This window comes from Monodelphis domestica, chromosome 3 (assembly GCF_027887165.1).
Source record: "Monodelphis domestica isolate mMonDom1 chromosome 3, mMonDom1.pri, whole genome shotgun sequence".
Lineage (NCBI taxonomy): Eukaryota > Metazoa > Chordata > Mammalia > Didelphimorphia > Didelphidae > Monodelphis > Monodelphis domestica.
Genome location: NC_077229.1, coordinates 499966604 through 499984776, shown reverse-complemented (window position 1 = coordinate 499984776; position 18173 = coordinate 499966604). Strand labels below are relative to the sequence as shown.

General features: G+C 34.9%; 1 protein-coding gene across 6 annotated transcripts in view; it reads left to right on the top strand.

Moving 5' to 3' along the window:
• ERBIN (erbb2 interacting protein) overlaps positions 1-17868 on the top strand; it is a 171382-nt gene extending 153514 nt beyond the window's left edge. For 3 of the 6 annotated variants that reach the window (XM_056824848.1, XM_056824847.1, XM_056824846.1), the window contains 5 exons: positions 2143-2265; positions 7688-7897; positions 9062-9154; positions 13733-13807; positions 14615-17868. In XM_056824848.1, the coding sequence (XP_056680826.1) occupies positions 2143-2265; positions 7688-7897; positions 9062-9154; positions 13733-13807; positions 14615-14722 (609 nt within the window). In that variant the 3' untranslated portion in view covers positions 14723-17868. The remainder of the gene's footprint in view (positions 1-2142; positions 2266-7687; positions 7898-9061; positions 9155-13732; positions 13808-14614) is intronic. The other 3 variants (XM_056824850.1, XM_056824849.1, XM_056824851.1) reach the window with 2 other exon arrangements.
• The last annotated feature ends 305 nt before the right edge of the window (positions 17869-18173 follow it).

The window sequence follows — 18173 nt, the reverse complement described above, 5'->3', positions numbered from 1 at the left end:
AGCCCCTGTGCTAGAATGGATCCAACATTTGATTTCCTCTTTCTCTTGGCTTCCTCTGTCCCCTCCTTGAGTTTCTGGGTTTCATTTTATCTTGTATGGAACTGACCCTTTCTTAATTGTCTTAACTACAGATGACTACCCAAGCTTCTAAATATGGGGGAGAGGGAGAAATAAAAATCTTAGGATTTTCTCAGAGCCGGCTTAGATTTCCTGAATTTCTGCCATCATAGATTGATATCCATGACCTCATTATTTTTATTTTTTGTTCCTTTCTGGGGCTTAGGACCCAATTTTGATTTTATTGAACACAAATACATAATTTCTGCTTCTTTGAAGGATAAGAAAATAGTTGCAAGTTCAAACTTGAAATTTAAATGGTAGTTTAAATGAATAAGTAAGATGTATCATAAAAATAATCTCAAGACAGGGAGAAGCAGTGTTAACAAGGACTTTCAAAACTGGTTGAAACTTCAGCTTGAACACTAAGCCAGAGTTTAAATTTGCAGCCATACTGGTTGGAGCTGGTTCATAGTTTCAAAAACCAAACATTTAAGGGTTTAAATAACCTGTGGGATTTTAAAGTGAAGTGTATTTCCTAAAATATTCCATTTTCACCCAGGTTTTGTTAATTGTTTTATATGGAAAGAGTTAGAGTATAGTTAAATAATAAACTTCTGAGACATCTCCCTACCACCCCCCTAAAAATCCTTTTTCCCCTACACACACACACACACACACACACACACACACACACACACACACACACACACACACACATTGATTTTATGTGTCCTTTGTTGAAATAAATCTTTCCATGTAATTTTTGAGATGTAATGTTGACTTTGCTAGTTTAAATCAGTAACCACATTTGACAGTTAGATATACATATACATAAAAAAAATTCTTTTTTTTTTTTTAAACCCCTTACCTTCTATCTTGGAATCAATAATGTGTATTGGTTCCAAGGCAGAAGAGTGGTAAGGGCTAGACAATGGGGGTCAAGTGACTTGCCCAGGGTCACACAGCTGGGAAGTGTCTGAGGCCAGATTTGAACCTAGGAACTCCCATCTCTAGGCCTGACTCTCAATCCATTGAGCTACCCAGCTGCCCCCTAGTATATATTTTCTAAATCAAACTAAACACTTAATGGTTTATAAATGATATATGAGATTTTATTTTTTTTAAACCCTTACCTTCCAGCTTAGAATCAATACTGTGTATTAGTTCCAAGGCAGAAGGAGTATTAAGGGCTCGGCAATGGGGGTTAAGTGACTTGCCCAGGGTCACACAGCTAGGAAGTGTCTGAGGCCAGATTTGAACTAAGGCCTCCCGTCTCTAGACCTGGCTCTGAATCCACTGAGCCACCCAGCTGCCCCTGATATATGAGATTTTACAGTGATTTTCCTAAAACTCTTAACAGTTAGTATTGAGTTGCACAAAGTTACTTTTATACTTTTCTTGAAACATCAGAATCCGCTTCCTTATCTAAAACCAGTTATGAATGGTTCGCTGTCTTCAGAACTACCTAGGTCAATGATGGCAATCCTTTTAGAGACTGAGTGCCCAAACTATAACCCTCACAAGTTGCATGTGAGCCCCTCTGCCTTACTGCAGACAAAGGATGAAGAGTTCCCATTGGGCTGCTGGGCAGAGGGGCAGGTATGTGAGAAATGTCCTCAGGCGTGCATGGAGCAACCCCTTCCAGTACACGTGCTGTAGGTTTGCCAACACAGAACTTGTTCTTTTTGTTGTTGTTGTTATCACCCAAGCTTTGTTGTATTGTATGAAAATAGATAATAGATTATTGTGACATCCCCCTCCCAAAAAAGTTTATGAAACTGCTTATTTTAATAGGATATAGCCCTTTTCAAATCAAGTCAGTCATTCAAGCAGTCACTCATCAAAAAGATTTTTCATTCTCTATGTGTATATTATTCACAGTATAGGCATACTTTGTTAGAATAAACCTTGCCGTATAATTTTGGAGGTATGTCAATAAAGCAGTGATTGAATATTTGATTTGGATTCATACCACCTTATTAGTTAATCAACCATTCTTTCCTAACTTCAGAATCAACTTATTGGTTTAACATTTTTTAAGACACATTTGTTTAATTTTTTATTTTTCCCCCTCATTTCAAGCATCCCCAGACATGTGATAGTCCTGGAGATCCATGCCAAGATGATGTATTCCTTTCAACACAGCAGAACTACTCATCTGTTATACATAGTCACAAAGATGTTCCTCCAGACAGCTTGAAGAAAGTAGGTGTTCAGGAAATAAACAGTATAGTATCTATATATAAGTTTATAAACCATAAAAATAATGTAGCATTTAACAATGAAATTAGTTATTTGAGATTTTCTAAATCCTAGACTTATCTTTAATAATTCAAAAGTTAAAATAGGCTTTTGATATTATAAGTGTTACCTCCCAGTGTCTTCAAATATTTTACATGTAAAAATAATGTGATACAAGTAAAATTGTCTTTGGAGCTTATGTCCTTCTATATTGCCAGACTCCTTTTGATTTTTCATACTTAAGTAGCTTAAGTACTCATTGGATAGGGTCCTATTTTACATACCTAATTAATTAGATCAGTGTTCCCAGGCAGCACAATACAATGGAAGACTGCTAGATTTAATCAAAGGAGGTGGGTTTGAATCTTAGCTCTCTACCTCTTACTATATTTGGTGCAAATCACTTCATCTGTCTGGGTTAGATCCCTCTCATCTTTATAATGAGAAGCTAGACTAGATAATCTCTAAGATCCTGCCTATGAATCCTGTGAAATTGAATTTAAGATATTTCAGTATTGTTTCCTTAATGTATGAGCTGTTTGTAGTTACTGGCAGTAAATTTGAAGTTTTAGTTCATTATACCTCAATTATCTGTATTGATTAATATTCGTTTTAATGGTATAAATAGTATTTCTAGGACAAATCTTGGATGAGGGATTTTTTTATAACCCATGTGCATTTAGACATAACAACTTCCTTTATCATTCACTTATTCTCCTTTGTCAATTGACAGAAAAATATTTATTAAATACCTGCCCTCTGCAAAGTATTATCTGAGCACTGGAGATGAAAGATGAGAGAATCCTTGCCCTCCAAGATGGTTGCAATCTAATAAAAGAAAAAGATGAACAAATAGATTTGATACAAAGTAGGAAGGTCTTAGAGTTTGCATTTTATTCTATAGGTAATTGAAGGATCTTGAACCTAAAATATAGTCGGGTTGCTTTTCTTAACTGTGATCTAAAGGAATCTTTAAAATTCCATTTTTATAAAATGTTAGCTTAATTTTTGGAGTATTTTGATGTGAAATCAGTATTAATCATTTTGAATACACTAGTCGGCTAGTACACATGTTATTGTATTCTTTTCTATCTGCTTTTCCCCTGTTCCTTAGCCTACATTATTCTTGGTTGCAGTTAAATGCTGTCCTCTTTCATATCTTAATTTCTCATTTTAAATTTTATTTATATATTGGTTATATTTGAGTTTCAAGTTGTCTCCCCTCCTAATTCTGCATTAAAGAATTGGAGGGAGGGAGAGATGCAGAGAGAGAGAGAGAGAGAGAGAGAGAGAGAGAGAGAGAGAGAGAGAGAGAGAGAGAGAGAGAGAGAGAGAGAGAGATTATATGTTTATAAATAGTTTAGGTCAGGATTCAGTACAGTTCGAGAGAATTTTTGAGCCATCTCAAACAAAACATACTTGAAACAATAATAATACCTACAACCCAATCTAGACTTTGCTTGGCTGCCACCCAGTAAGAAAGAGCAACACACCTCCTGAGATAGCCTATAATGTGCTCCCAAATCTTCTCTTCTAGAATCCCAATTTTCTCAACTGGTTCTCATATGACATCTTAAGAACTTCACTATCCTGATCATTTTCCTACATGCTCTGAAAATAACCCTACAGATAGTATCTGACTATGGTAGAGGACAACTAAATTATCACTTCCCTCATTCTGGAAGTGACATATCTCTAAATGCAGCCAAATTTCTTTTTACCTTTTTCGACTGCCATTATCACCCTGTAAATTCATATTGAGCTTATGGTCCACTTGAACCCCCAAATCTTGTTAAGTCAAATCATGCTCTAACCACCCCTCCATGTCTTATAATCATGAAATTGATGTTTTTTTATTTCAACTTTACATCTCATCTTCAAGTTTTATCATACTATATTTTGCCCAACCCTTTAGCCCATCTGAGTCTCTGGCTCCTCTGAGCTTTGTCTTTAATCTATAAATTTTTGCCATTACACATTATTCTCAATCATTTATTTTTTCCCCCCATTTAAATGTAAAAACAACTTTTGGCATTCTTTTCCTCACATTTTGAAGTCACACCTCTCCACACCCTCTTCTTGTCCCTTGCTCTCTGTCTCTCTCTGGGTCTCTCTGTCTCTCTCCCCACCGCACCCCACCCCAGGTAAGCAAGGTCAAGTCCTTTGGGATTGTTTTCCATCCCTGTGTTGCTTGGAATAGCTGAGTCATCCGCAGATGTTCATCATACACTATAACTGTTGCTGCTCTAGTGCAAGTCTTCCTCGGCTTTTCTGAAATCCTGCTGCTTATTTCTTACAAAGCAATAATATTCCGTTATAGTCATGTAACACGGTTTGCTCAGCCACTCTGCAATTGACAGGCATCCCTTCAGTTTCCAGTTCTTTGCCACTACAAAGTGTCTCTTATAAAAAACGTTAAATTGCAGCCCAGCTTTCTGGAGCGTTCTTCCATATTAATTACTCTTCTTCATATGGAATCATTTAAACAGTTTCAAATTCACCGAGCTATGCTGTTGTCTAACCACGTAGCTACATGCTAACAAGAATGGCAGGAGAAGCTTAGTGAGGTGCTTTGCTCAGCTGAAGGGAGGCTGGCCCCTGGGGGCCTATTCATTCTCTTCTTCCCTCTGCCAGTCCCCATAGAGGTTTGGTGAGCCTGCTTCCAAAAATCTGTGATGGAAATTGAAAATGTGTGCAGATATTCTCCGTTTCCTGCTGTGGTTTTTGTAGGGGTGAGGAGGAGGAAGAGGGTCAGGGTGTCTTTTAATTGGTTCCTGAACCAGAACCGAGGGTACAAATCTCTGTGTTGCCTTGTGGCAACAGCTACTGAAGGAGCAGACATGAAAGTGGCAGAGAATGCCTGGCTCTGTCTCTGCTTTATTTGATTCTTCCTTGATCTTAGACAAATGAGGATTGGAGACTGAATATTTCTTTTCCTAATTCTCAAAGCTCATGATAGACTGATCAGTTTCCTATACATATTGACCTATCAGGAAAAATGAAATATAGCAGAGACAGGAAAGACTGCTAGCATGCAGTCCGGATACTTGACCCCTGGTCAGTGCTTAGAGCAGCTGCTGCCTCACATGCCACCGGGGAAGAGAGTGATTTCATCCCTTCAGTCCTTTGTATGCTCACTTAGTTCTGTCTCAGCAGTCAGTTAAAAGGCAAAAGGTGAGCTCACAGGAAACAGAATATTTACACATAGGAGAGAAAATTATCCTCCCTCACTCCTTTCTCAAGGCCAGTTCACCAAGCCTTCATTGAATTGGTAGTAGGCAGAGAATACTAAGACAAATCCTTCAGTGGCCAGCCCTCTCTCTGCTGCGCTCCCCTATGTACCAGGATAGTGGCTCTGGCAAGAGAAAAGGAACTTTAGGTTACTGTCATGACCTTTTCTTGAAACCATGCTATTGACACTCATAGCTTCCTCTCTAACATGTTCAATAACCATTGCTTTCCTCGTGTTGTAGAATATTGCCCTGAACTGAAATTAGCCTCCCTCTTCCATTTAGAGACCCTGATGTACTCTTCTCATTCTACACTATCATTTTCATTAGTGACAGGATCCCCAGGCAGACCTTCCAGTTCTGTTGCTCTTTTATCCTTTCAGTGATCCCTTCCTCCTTTGAGCTCCTCCTGAACCTCTCTCTAGACTACTTATTTGGTGGTTAATTATGCACTCTCTTGGGGGGTTAATTTTCTTTTCCTGTGTAAACATGGCTTCTCCTCTGCATGATACAGTAAACAGAACAACCCTAAATTTGTAGTTGTAGGACTCAGATTTAATAGTATTAGCTATGTATTCCTCAGCTTCTCTGAGACCGTATTTCTTCATCTCTAAAAAAAAGGAATAATCATTTCACTATCTACCTCACAGAGTTCAATATATATAAATTTTCTTTTCTTTTTTGAAAAAAAAAGTATATCAACAGGAGAGCTAATGTTTATAGAAAGAATCTTGACTAGAAACTAATTGTCATCTCTTGAGAATTTGTTTATAATAAATAGGGTAATTCAGAGTTGTGCCAGCACAGATAAATTACATTAAATCTATGCTAGGCATATCCATCAGCCCCTACAATTTTGTCTCATAAATATAAGAAAGATCCCCTATCTCTACAGTTAAAGAGGCAAAGAAAAGGGAAATATTGTTTCTAAGCCCTTTTAAAAAAAAAAAACAGCAATTTTTCTCTCATAGCCCCATAATTATCTTGAGTATAGTGCAAGTAAAGTACAATATATATAACAGAAAAGTGTTTCCTTCACTAGTAAGAGCTGGCTTTTCACAGTACCTGAATCTCACTGCTGCTCCCAATAACTTTTGCCCTTTTGATAACAAATTCACATATGAGGAGCGTGCCACTCTGAGATTTCCTTGATAAACTTTGTCTACTTCTACTGACTAAAAGGGATTGTTTATATTATCTTTAGTTTATATTGTCTTTGTTTTCATATGAAGGAAGGATTGCTGGCATTCATGATCAGAAAGAAAATCAAATTTTTTAAGCATAGCTAAGCCATTTTGTTTCTTGTTATATAGAAAAGCATATATTTAACAAAGCACATATGAATAATGTTATTTTTAAAATTATAACTTTTCCCACGAGTTTATACAGTGTTGTTTCTTACAAAGTCAATTTTTAGTCATCATTTCTAAAAATAAGTACAAAATTCATTCAATCCACAAAGTAGGATGTTTTTTTTCTCCTTATTCTATAAAATAAACTGATTTTTAAAAAACTTCAACTCTTAAAGATTTTAGCACTTTGGAATTTTTGTCTATTGAGACTGAGGGAACTTAGAATTACTGATCACGTTTGGAAAAATTTTGAATTATGTATTTTGCTGAATTAAAGATTTGTTTGTGATAGAGAAATGGGTATATTTAGAAGATATTGCTCACTGAATTAGAAAATACAATGAATTCTAAGGCAATCCTGCTTTTATAAAATTAATCATTGTTAGTAGGAAGTTAATAGAAGTTACATAAAGGAGAAAATTACCTTTCTATATGAATATAGTTCAGTTGTGAATAGACATTTGGCATATTATTTCAACCTTTTTTAACAGTTGGTTGGAATTTATTGCATTTGTACAAACTATTCATTTAAATCACAGATAAATAGTGTTTTCAATCAATTAAAAACAATAATCACGAAAGTATATTGGATGCTTGTTTTAGGCCAAGGGATTGACATATCTTTATTTTAAGGAAAAACAATAGCTTTAATGCTCAGAATTATATTAAAAGTGTTACTAAATGACATCTTGTGTTTGTATAATGCTAAACACAAATATTTTCATTATGCTAAGAAGAAATTCCAAAGAAATGTGTTAAAACATTGTTATTGGTCATTTGAAGACACTTCCATGTTTTCCTTAGATGCCTTTGAGTAATGGACAGATGTGCCAGCCTCCCAGGCCTCAGGCAAATTATAGTCAAGTCCATCACCCCCTTCCTCAGGCATCTGTGGCAAGGCATCCCTCTAGAGAACAACTAATTGATTACTTGATGCTGAAAGTGGCCCACCAGCCTCCATATATACAGTCCCAATGTTCTCCTAGACAAGTCCATGAACTGGCAAAACAAGAGGTAAGAACAATAAAAAAATATATCTATTTCAAGTATTAGAATGAACCTTTAATGTATTTCACCTAGGAATTGTAGACAACATTTTGATGTGATTATAAATAAATCTATGTAGGAATTCTCATTAACATAGTAATTATAATTTTGTCTGGATGTTCAGATGTTTCATATGTAAAATTTTGTGCATGAGTCCATAGTCTCTTTAGGCAGGTACATTTCCCCCTTTTCCCTCTTTGTTACTTTCTGAATTATTCAAGGAATTCAGATTCATAGTCCTCACTGTATTTTAGACGACAGATGTTTTCCTAAGCTCTGTCCAACTAACAGTGATATGACCTACTAAATACAAACTGAATAGCAGAATATTGAACATGGTGGGTTATTTTTAAAAATTATGATATTAGAGGTTAAGTCATTCTTTGTTATAGCCTAGAGTGATGTGTGATCTATTAATATCACTGGAAATTAAGAGGGGAGTAATGATAATGGCTTTTTAGTTGATTTTTCTCTAGTAACATAAGATTTAATTCCATCATTTAATTAACATAGTTAATGGATAATATAAGCTTATTAAATTTAGAACACACCTCTTTGAACGCATATATTCAAATCACCAAAATGAACTCTTCTTTCCAAAAACCATTGAAGGAATCTTTAAGTAGATATTTCACACAACAGTAAATAGAATGACATACTCTTTTTAATAGTAGAGAATAGCCAGCTATATGCGTGTATACTTCTGTGTTCTATATCTGATACCCTGAATGCTCATTTAATGTAAGTTTGTTGCACTTAATCTGTTCATTAAATTAATTTGAAGAAGGTATTAGAGCTTCAATTAATAGATACCATATTTTCATGCACTCTAAGCAATAGACAGATTTAGAAGCTATGCTTTATAAACCAAGCAGTGCTATTAACTCACTAACTAATTAACAGCATTTTATTTAATTCATTGTATGCCTTAATTTCACATTGTCTGTGACCTAATTTAATTTAAAGAATCTGTAGATATTGTCATTTTTTTACTTGGACTCAATTCAAGAACAAATTTTAAAATTGGAATTTAGAGAAGTTGGGGGTATGTTAGATGGTAAGTATTCAGTTTTGCTATGGGTCTTTTTGGAACAACACAATAATAGCTCGTTTTATTTTCATAAACCTCAGATTCGAGTAAGGATTGAAAAGGATCCTGAACTTGGATTTAGCATATCAGGTGGTGTTGGGGGAAGAGGAAATCCTTTCAGACCTGATGATGATGTAAGTTTTGTGTGAATTTGTTTTTAAAATGATGAATTTCATTAACTACATACATGGATTTTTAAATGTCTTGATTATCTCTAAAAGTTTATAATAGCATCATGAGTTATTATGCTGGCATTAATGTTATACAGTGCAATGAGTCCTGAATTCAGAGTCAGAGAAGCTTCAGATTGTTGTCATGGGTCTGTTAGTCACTACCTAGGTGACTGTAGGCAAGAGAGGTAACATCTCTGAGTCTCGTTGCTCATTTATAAAATAAGGGAGCGTATCTAGTGACTTTGTCAAATTTATAATAGTAAGAGCCCTCCCCCTATTGATAAATGAAAAAAAGATACGAACAGATAATTTTCAGATGAAGAAATTAAAGTCATATATAGGTATATGAAAAAAATGCTACAACTCACTACTAATTAGAGAAATGCAAACCAGAACAACTCTGAGATGTCACCTCACACTCACCTGGCTAGCTACAATGACAAAAGGGCAGAGTGGCAAATGGAGGGGGGGGGGTGGAGAAATTGGCACACTAATGTACTCTTTTTGGGAAGGAAGGGTTAATTTTTTTTTCTCATAGTTACATGATTTTTGTTTCCCTCCCCCCTCCTACAGCTGACAAGCAATTCCATTGGGTTACACATATATTATCTCTCAAAACCTATTTCTATAATATTCATTTTTGTAATAGAGTAATCTTTTAAAACCAAAACCCCAAATCATATATACACATAAACAAGTAATGAATCTATTTGTTTTCTTCTGGATTTCTGCTCCCACATTTCACTAATGTACTCTTGATGAAACCACAAACTGATCTAATCATTTTGGAGAACAATTTAGAATTATACCCAAAGAATTATAAAATGCTGGGCCTATTTCCCAGGGAGACCAGGGCAAGAGGAAAAGAACCCATGTGTTCCAAAATATTTATAGCATGTCACTTTGTAGTGGAAAAGAATTGGAAACTGAGGGGATGCCTATCATTTGGGGAATGGCTAAACAAATTGTGGTATATGATTGTGATGGAATACTTTGTCATAAGAAACAGTGAACAGACTGATTTTTTTTTTAAACCTAGAAAAACTACACGAGATAATGAACAGTAAAATGAGTAGAACCAGGAGAACATTATACCTACAGAACTAACACTAGGAGAGTAAACTAAGAATGTTATTTCTAGAAAGTGAAGAAAAAGATATAAAACATGAAAGACTTTAACTTATGAACATGATGGCCTTTCTGATGATATGCTATGTAAATTGAGAAAGGTTGGGATACTTGTGGATGGGGGATCTATTATGTAGATATTGAAGAGAAGTAACCATATAAAAGATTTGTGATTTCATTAGTGTAATGCCTACTTTTTTCATGTTTCATATAGTTTTATAAACATTTGGAATATTACTTTTTTAAAAAGTACATTTTTTTAAAGGAAAATAAAATGAGGAAATAATACTGGATGGACTCTTCTCATATATTTGTCTCTTCCATTCACAAATATATAAGAAAACTGAAATTCAGGTTAAATACTTTTGCTTACAGTCACATTTAATAAATAAAAGAGCTAGTACTTGAATTCTAGTCTTGTGATATTGAATCTAGTGAGCTTTCCACTGGGTTTAAAATTTGGAGTGTAATGGCGACCTTCAAAGGTATCCCATTTTTCCCCTCTCACTTTTTCTAGATGAAGAAACTGAGGTCTTAGAAAAGGAAAGTTATTTTCTCAAATTCACATTCAAAAGGACCTTCCCAAAGTTTGAACAATTGCTTAGAATCCCCTCTTTTAGCATTTCTGACAAGCCTAACTTTTGCTTTTAGGGGTGAGCTTCTTTACCTTTTTAATCAATTGTTTAATACTTGTTCCTTGCAAATAATTTTATCAGACTCCACCATGTGGAAGAAAGAGGACCCAAAAAGCTTAAACTAGAGCAGAAGAAATAGGTACAAAATAATTATAAAGATAAATTTGTAGAGAAAGGAAAGACTGCACCTGGTTTCTGAGCTTAGGGAAGGTTTCATGCATAAAAGTACCAATAAAAATGCCTTACAAGGATATGCAGAATTTTGATAACTAAGATCATTCCAAGTAGAAAATACTTTTGACCAAAAATAGAGTCAGGATAACATATAGAACCCTAGAAATTTAGAGCTGGAGAAGACCTAAGAAATTATTTCATCCATCATCCTGCCCTAAGTCATTAGTTAGTGCTTGCTTTGGCAGCACATATATCAAGTCATTAGTTGTTTGCAGCGTCAAGGTTACGGGACTCTTTCTTATAGTGCAAAAAAAAAGAGTGATTTCAGATACTGCAGAGGAGTCGGAGAGGATAAGAAATAAAGGCCAACTCAAATTGGATTTCTCAAAGAAATCCTAAACTCAGCATGTTCAAAACTGAGCTTATTCTCCTGCTTACATGTCCCACACTCACCTCTCTTCCTGGCTGCCACATCTCTCACAAAAGCTGCACTATTGCGTCAGTCTCCCAGGTTCCCAACTGTGGAGTTATTCTTGACTGCGCTCCCTCAACTGGCAAATCTGGTCATCTTATCCCTCCACAGTGTCTCTCTGGCATCAGACCCCTTCTCTCTACCTTAGTTCAGGTTTCATTACTCTTCCCAGGATTATTGCAGCAGCAGAGTCTTATCTCTAGGTCCCAAACTTTGCATAAGAATCCCCCCAGGCTCTTTGAGTTAGAAAACAGCATTAACATTAGGTTGCATTTTTATTTACTTTGTTAAATATTTCTCAATTTTCATCTGATTTGCTGGCTTTGGCAAGTGGGCTTTGTGTTTTGACATCTGCTGCCAAACTGATTTTCTGTGATTTTCCTTAAGCATAGACTTGACCATTTTATTCAACTCGAGTGGCTCTCTATGTCCTCTAATATCAAATATAACCACATCTTTGAAATAGTTGGTTTTGGGGTTTTTTAAAGGAGCCCTTACTTTCTGTTTTAGCAACAACTCTAAAACAGAAGGGCATGGGCTAAGCAAAAAGAATTAAGTGACTTGCCCAGGGTCATGGGGGGGGGGGCAGTATCTGGGGTCAGATTTGACTCCAGGTCTGGCGCTCTATCTAGTGTGCCACCTCACTGCCCCATCTTTATAGTTTTCAAAGCCCTTTACACTGGCCCCAACTAATCACTCCATTGCACTTTATTCCTGCATTCCAAAGTCCAGCTACACTGGCTTTCCCTCTTCAGCTCTCCTCATATCTCTCTGCTTTTGCATTTGTTGATGTCCTCCCTTTTCACTCACCCCATTCCCCTTTTGTGAATCTTAAAACTGTACTTTAGAAGATTTGACTTAGCTATTTCCTTATTGTAACAATGGAGATACTTGGTCTAACAGAATTGGGAATGTCTTGGGAACTTTACATTATTCCACCCTATTTAGACATACTTTAGGGGAAGATAAAGTTCTAAACTCCTGATTGAACAATGAAGGTACTTAACTCATACCTTATAGTGAAGCTAGAACCTTAAACTAAGTCTATTTTTAGATCTAATACAAAAAGGTGTTAAGTACCTGTAAAGGTTAAATTAGTCACAAAAAGGTCAAGTAACTCACAAAAGGTGAGTTTAACAAAGAGGTGTGAAGTACCTCAGAAGATATAATCTAACCAGAGAAGGTGAGAACTAAGAATGGGCAGCCCTGGAAAAAGTGTCTGCTGTGATTGCTAGATGTGAAAATTTAGGGGAGGTGACATAAGAGAAATTTTCTTTAAAAGGAGGCTAAAAAAGTCAGTTCAGGCAATTCATAATTCTCTCTCTCTCTCTCTCTCTCTCTCTCTCTCTCTCTCTCTCTCTCTCTCTCTCTCTCTCTCTCTCTCTCTCTCTCTCTCCCTCCCTCCCTCCCTCCCTCCCTCCCTCCCTCCCTCCCCCCCTCTCCCTCTTAATTCCTTCTCTCTATAGTAATTAAAATCTAATTAATTAAAATAAAAGCAGACTTAGGTATTTTATTATTTGGGAATCATCCCTGGCGACCAATTATTTAGATTTTAAGTCAAAACACCAAAATTATCTTTACACTCTACAACACCACAGGCAGCTTTCTTCCTTCCCAGAATACTTCCCTTTTCCTCTTTATATATTATTTCATTTTAATCTTTTTTCTCTTTGTATTTTTTTTATATGTATTTATATTTCCTAATAGTATGTAAGCTCTTTTCCAAGGGAGATGGTTTCAACTTTGTATCCCTAACCCTGTCCTGAAGTAGACACTTAAATAAATGCTTGTTGATTGATTGGATACAGGCTATCCTTAATAGAATAATGAAACATTTGCTGGTAACTCAAGGGACTGCAGAGTAAACAGACCTAAATAGAATTGTGTTAGTCTTGGGGGAAAGGAAGGAAGTGAAAATCTATCAAGATGTAGAGAAATTTTGAGTTGTTGAAGAAAAGCATGTTAGAAGACCTTGATCTTCTCAGTGGTATGAGTTTAAAGACATCTGCTAATAGGAAGGATTGCTAAGGAGGACTGAGAAAAGTTACAAAGGAGAACTTAAGGGGTTGCTCCTCACTTCCTTGTTACTTAAGTTTTCAGTTAAATTGTCTTTTTTTCCCTTGGCTATAGGGCATATTTGTTACCAGGGTACAACCTGAGGGGCCAGCATCAAAATTATTGCAACCTGGAGATAAAATTATTCAGGTAATTATCTTAAATCTTTTAATACTTTTTCATGTTTCTGTCCTAAAATTCTTACAAGCTGCATAATGTGTGTCTTCATGAAAGTAATTTAATATAGTCCTTAAGCAAATTCAGGAAAAAAACATTTTCTGTATTTGCTTGTGTTTTAACTGATTAATTTAGTATCTTGAAATGTAAAATTTTTACCTTGGGGAATAATATGTAATAAGTTGCATAAAAAACAAGTGCTTGGAATTATTTCCTAAGGCTAGAAGACAAACTGTCTAAAGGAAATGACAGGGCTTGCATAGGGCTGTATTACTGTATATACTAAGTCTATATTGTCTGGTCAGAACTGAGCAAAGAGTGGGGGGGGGGGGGGGGGTGGAGACTCCCATACCTTAGAGAACCTTGCTTCCCTTTCGATCTGTGACTATACAAGACATTTTCCTCGCTTCAGGATGGCTAGAAACAAAAATGTGGCTCACAGTTAGGCAGGGGTAGAGATTATGTACACATTCTTTCGAATCCATTGTTTCTTCCAAATTATAATCATGGAGGAAAAAATTACACACCCTAGAAGTTTCACCACCTGCTGAAGAAAAAATAGGACTTTCCAGTCAAGAGCATTCTAAGGATAGTCTTAAGTTGTAAACTAAGTTTTGGATGGAACCACATAAGCACCTTAGATCTTTATTGAAAAGATTACTAGGATGTTTTTGTAAATCCTGATAATAAATGATTCCTTAAAATATCAATATTATTGAGTAGTTATTTTTCTTGCTTGTCATTGCTTCTCTTTTTCACAAAGACCGTTTCTTATTTTAGGCTAATGGCTACAGTTTTATCAATATCGATCACGGACAAGCAGTATCCTTGTTAAAGACTTTCCAGAACACAGTTGAACTCATCATTATACGAGAAGTTTCTTCATAAGCACTGTGGACTAAAGGAAAAGCCAGCAAGATTCATTGCAAGACTTTTCTGAGGAAATTGAATAGACTATTTTTTTATATGAAAAGGAACTCGAAAGATTATGTGAAAAATTTGTACATTAATGGATTTCTGAACTTGTGGTGAGAGGGCAAGAACCACTGTATGGAACATACAGGAAACTGTTGGAGAATCACCTGGTGAATAAATCTCATTAGATTTTTTAAACATTATAACAATCAAGGCTACAAGAACAAATCCATGTTCTTGTATAGATTGTAGATTTATTTTTTGATAACTCATACACATTACTAAACTGTGCAAGGCTGTTGGAGAGCTTCAGACTGATGGCAGGGCTATCTGTCCTGTAGCTTTTTATGCCTTTATTTTTATTCACCTCACCTGGTATTAATATTTTCTGCTGAAACCACTTATGTAAATGTGGGCAAGAAATTTGAAATGTTGGTTTTTGCTACGTGCACATTGTATAGATGAATGGGTAGATGAAGGTGGTGCTGGTTGGGTTCATTTCCAAGGCTACATAAAAACAGTTATTTCCTATCACAGTCTGGAAACAAAGAAAATGAAAAAAATAATGCTTGTCTACCAAAAGAATAATGCAATAAAACATGTAATGTCTTTTTTTTTTAAATAAAAAGACTATAATTACATTTTATGAGCTCTACAGGATCTGTTCTTGCCATAGCCATTGACTATCCATCTGCTATTGGTGATTCAAGTTTTATTTTTTTAGTCACATGGAATTTTTTGACTCATCATCTGTACCCCCTTACATTTTTCTTTGCCATGAAAATCCCGATTTTGTGCAAATGGTGGTACTTTTTATCTGATCTATAATCAGTACTCCATTTTAAGCTTATTTATAGATATTATTTTGTTTTGTTTTTAAATGAAACTGAAATGGCCAGTTTTTAAGGCGTGTTACCTGTAACACTCATGGAATGCATGATGCAGGAAGGGTTAGGAAAGCCATCTTGATTTTGTTTGACCTTGCATTGCCTTGTTAAATTAAAAAAGAAAACAATACGCATGGAGCTAGGTAACCAAAGCAAGTTTGTGAAACAGTGGCACAGTGATGGAGAATTGCTGTGGAAAGTTATTTAGCAAAGGAATGGGTCCTTTAGACCTACCAGTTTGTAATGATGTTCAATTAAGGGCTGTTCCTACAGGTAACATTAAATGTGAACTAGACACTTCAGAGTCATTAAAGGGTTTCTAACTATATTAATGTAATTGTGATTTACCACCGGCTGCCTTTGTTCCTTATTACTGTATAAAATATTTGATGGTATGTTTATTAATTTTGCTCACCAGAATCATTTTATTCTATCTTTCCTCCTTTGTAATTGAGTAGAGATTGAATAATGTGCAGTGGTAAGAATTAATGCATGGTTGTTTGGACCAGGGAAAAGTGCCATAGAAGACCAATAACTGTTTTTAATCGAGGCTAGTCATTAGCCTTTCATTAGAGCAATATTCAGTTATTGCAATTCATTTTTAATTATTAAGAAATGTAAGTTGACGATTTTAAACTGATAGACATTGTTCTTCAACCCAAATGTAATGAAGACTTTTTTATATAGGGCTAGTGAAGAAAAACCAACCTACTTTGTGTTTTTGGAAAAGTGAGTTGGAAAGAAATGTTCTTTGCTAGTCAAATTAAATAGGCAGTACTTTTTAAATACATGAACTCAAATATTATTGCACTTCTTTCAAATTGTTATGGCTTATTGTACTGTATAGTTTTAAATTTTTTAATTGAAACCCTTTAACAACTCTTTGTATATTTTAACTCGTTTTAGTTGATTTTCAGTAATATTTACATAGGAATTGATTTTTTGGCTTTATTAGAAGAAATGTGTTGTATTTTGATAAAATTCACTTATTGTATGTGTGTTGTAATCTAAAGAAAAAGAATGGCAAACATAGCTTCTATATCACAAGCCTCATTGTTCCCTTTATTCTGACATTTCTTTCCTGACTTCTCTTTATGTTGGCACTTGCAAAATGTTCACATTCACATTTCATTGCTTTAAATCACGGTCTGCCTTTTAAAGGGAATACACAAAATATGTGTTGTTTGTCCTAAACGTGCTAATTTAATTTTATCATCTACCCAGCCTGTGGTCTTAGAGAGTGAAAGAAAGTCCAAAAGAACTGATCCTTTGCTGAGCTGGCCTTAAGTTAATTTTCTGTATATCAAATAACTGATTTAAATACCATAAGTGTAAGAAGTTACCCTTTATGTATTAAATTAATGGTTTCTAAACACATTATTTCAATTTCATTTCAATTTTTTTAATTCATAGAGTACCCCAGTTTTTGTTGCTGGAAATGTGCAAAGTTGCGCAAGTTCCACATTATTTATTAACTCATTCCCAAAATATTAAAAATCTTAACATCAGATGTTATTTTGCTTAGCAAGTAAAGATTTTTATATAATTAAAGTGTTCTGATGATTGTTTCCATCAGGAAAGGGAGAAACATATGTTTAAGTAGTTTTAAAAAGTAGTAAAGTCATTCTTAGTTTCAAATTCAGTCTAAATAAGGACCACCATCCCTAAAAATTTACTTAATTTCATTTTAATGACTATGTGTTAGAAAATTAAACCAGATTTTTTTTCAATAGTAGTTCTTTACGTTTCTTATCTGGGATTTTTTAGATTAATAGAAATGACATGAGAATAATTTATTCAGTATAAAATTACATTAATCCCCAAGGCATTATCTCCAAATTTTGTGCAGCTCATTAAAGATTCAGTTTGAGTGATATAGTGAAATTTTGAAATTTCTTTTGTATTTATTTTGTAAATATTTTTCTGACCTTTTTGGACTGGAGTTTTGAAAAGCATGGGTGTCGATACGAATGAGTGGGTGTGGATGTGTGTGTCTGTGTATATATTATACATACTTGAAAGCATTTTCTAAACACAATCATAGCAATAAGAAACACAGAATTGAGCCTTTAGTACTAATTTGCTGTAATTTTCCCCCAAAATTTCCCATGTCAGCAGCTATGTAATGTTTTTATCAATCAGCATTTATTCAACATTCCAAATTTTTGTATATAATTAGATTGTTTCTGAGGTAATACCTGAAGAATAGATAATAAACTAATGATCTTTAAAGCTGTGTGGTTTATTTTTTAAATTTTCCATATCCTTCTAATTATACCCTAACTCGATGGAATTTCAAGAAAGAAAGGAAATTTGGAACTTTTTTTCCTTTCATAGTCAAAGACCTTAATTACAGACTAGGTCTTCCTCAAGGGTTGGGGTTTTTTTCCCTAAAATCAACTAAGAGAAGAAAGTTTTAAATTCAGGAAATAAATTCCTTACTCACATATTGCTGGCATTTAAAATACTCTGTTTTCCCCCTACATGTCTTGAGTGAAATATGTCAAAATGTAGGCAGGGGTTGGGGGAACATGGAA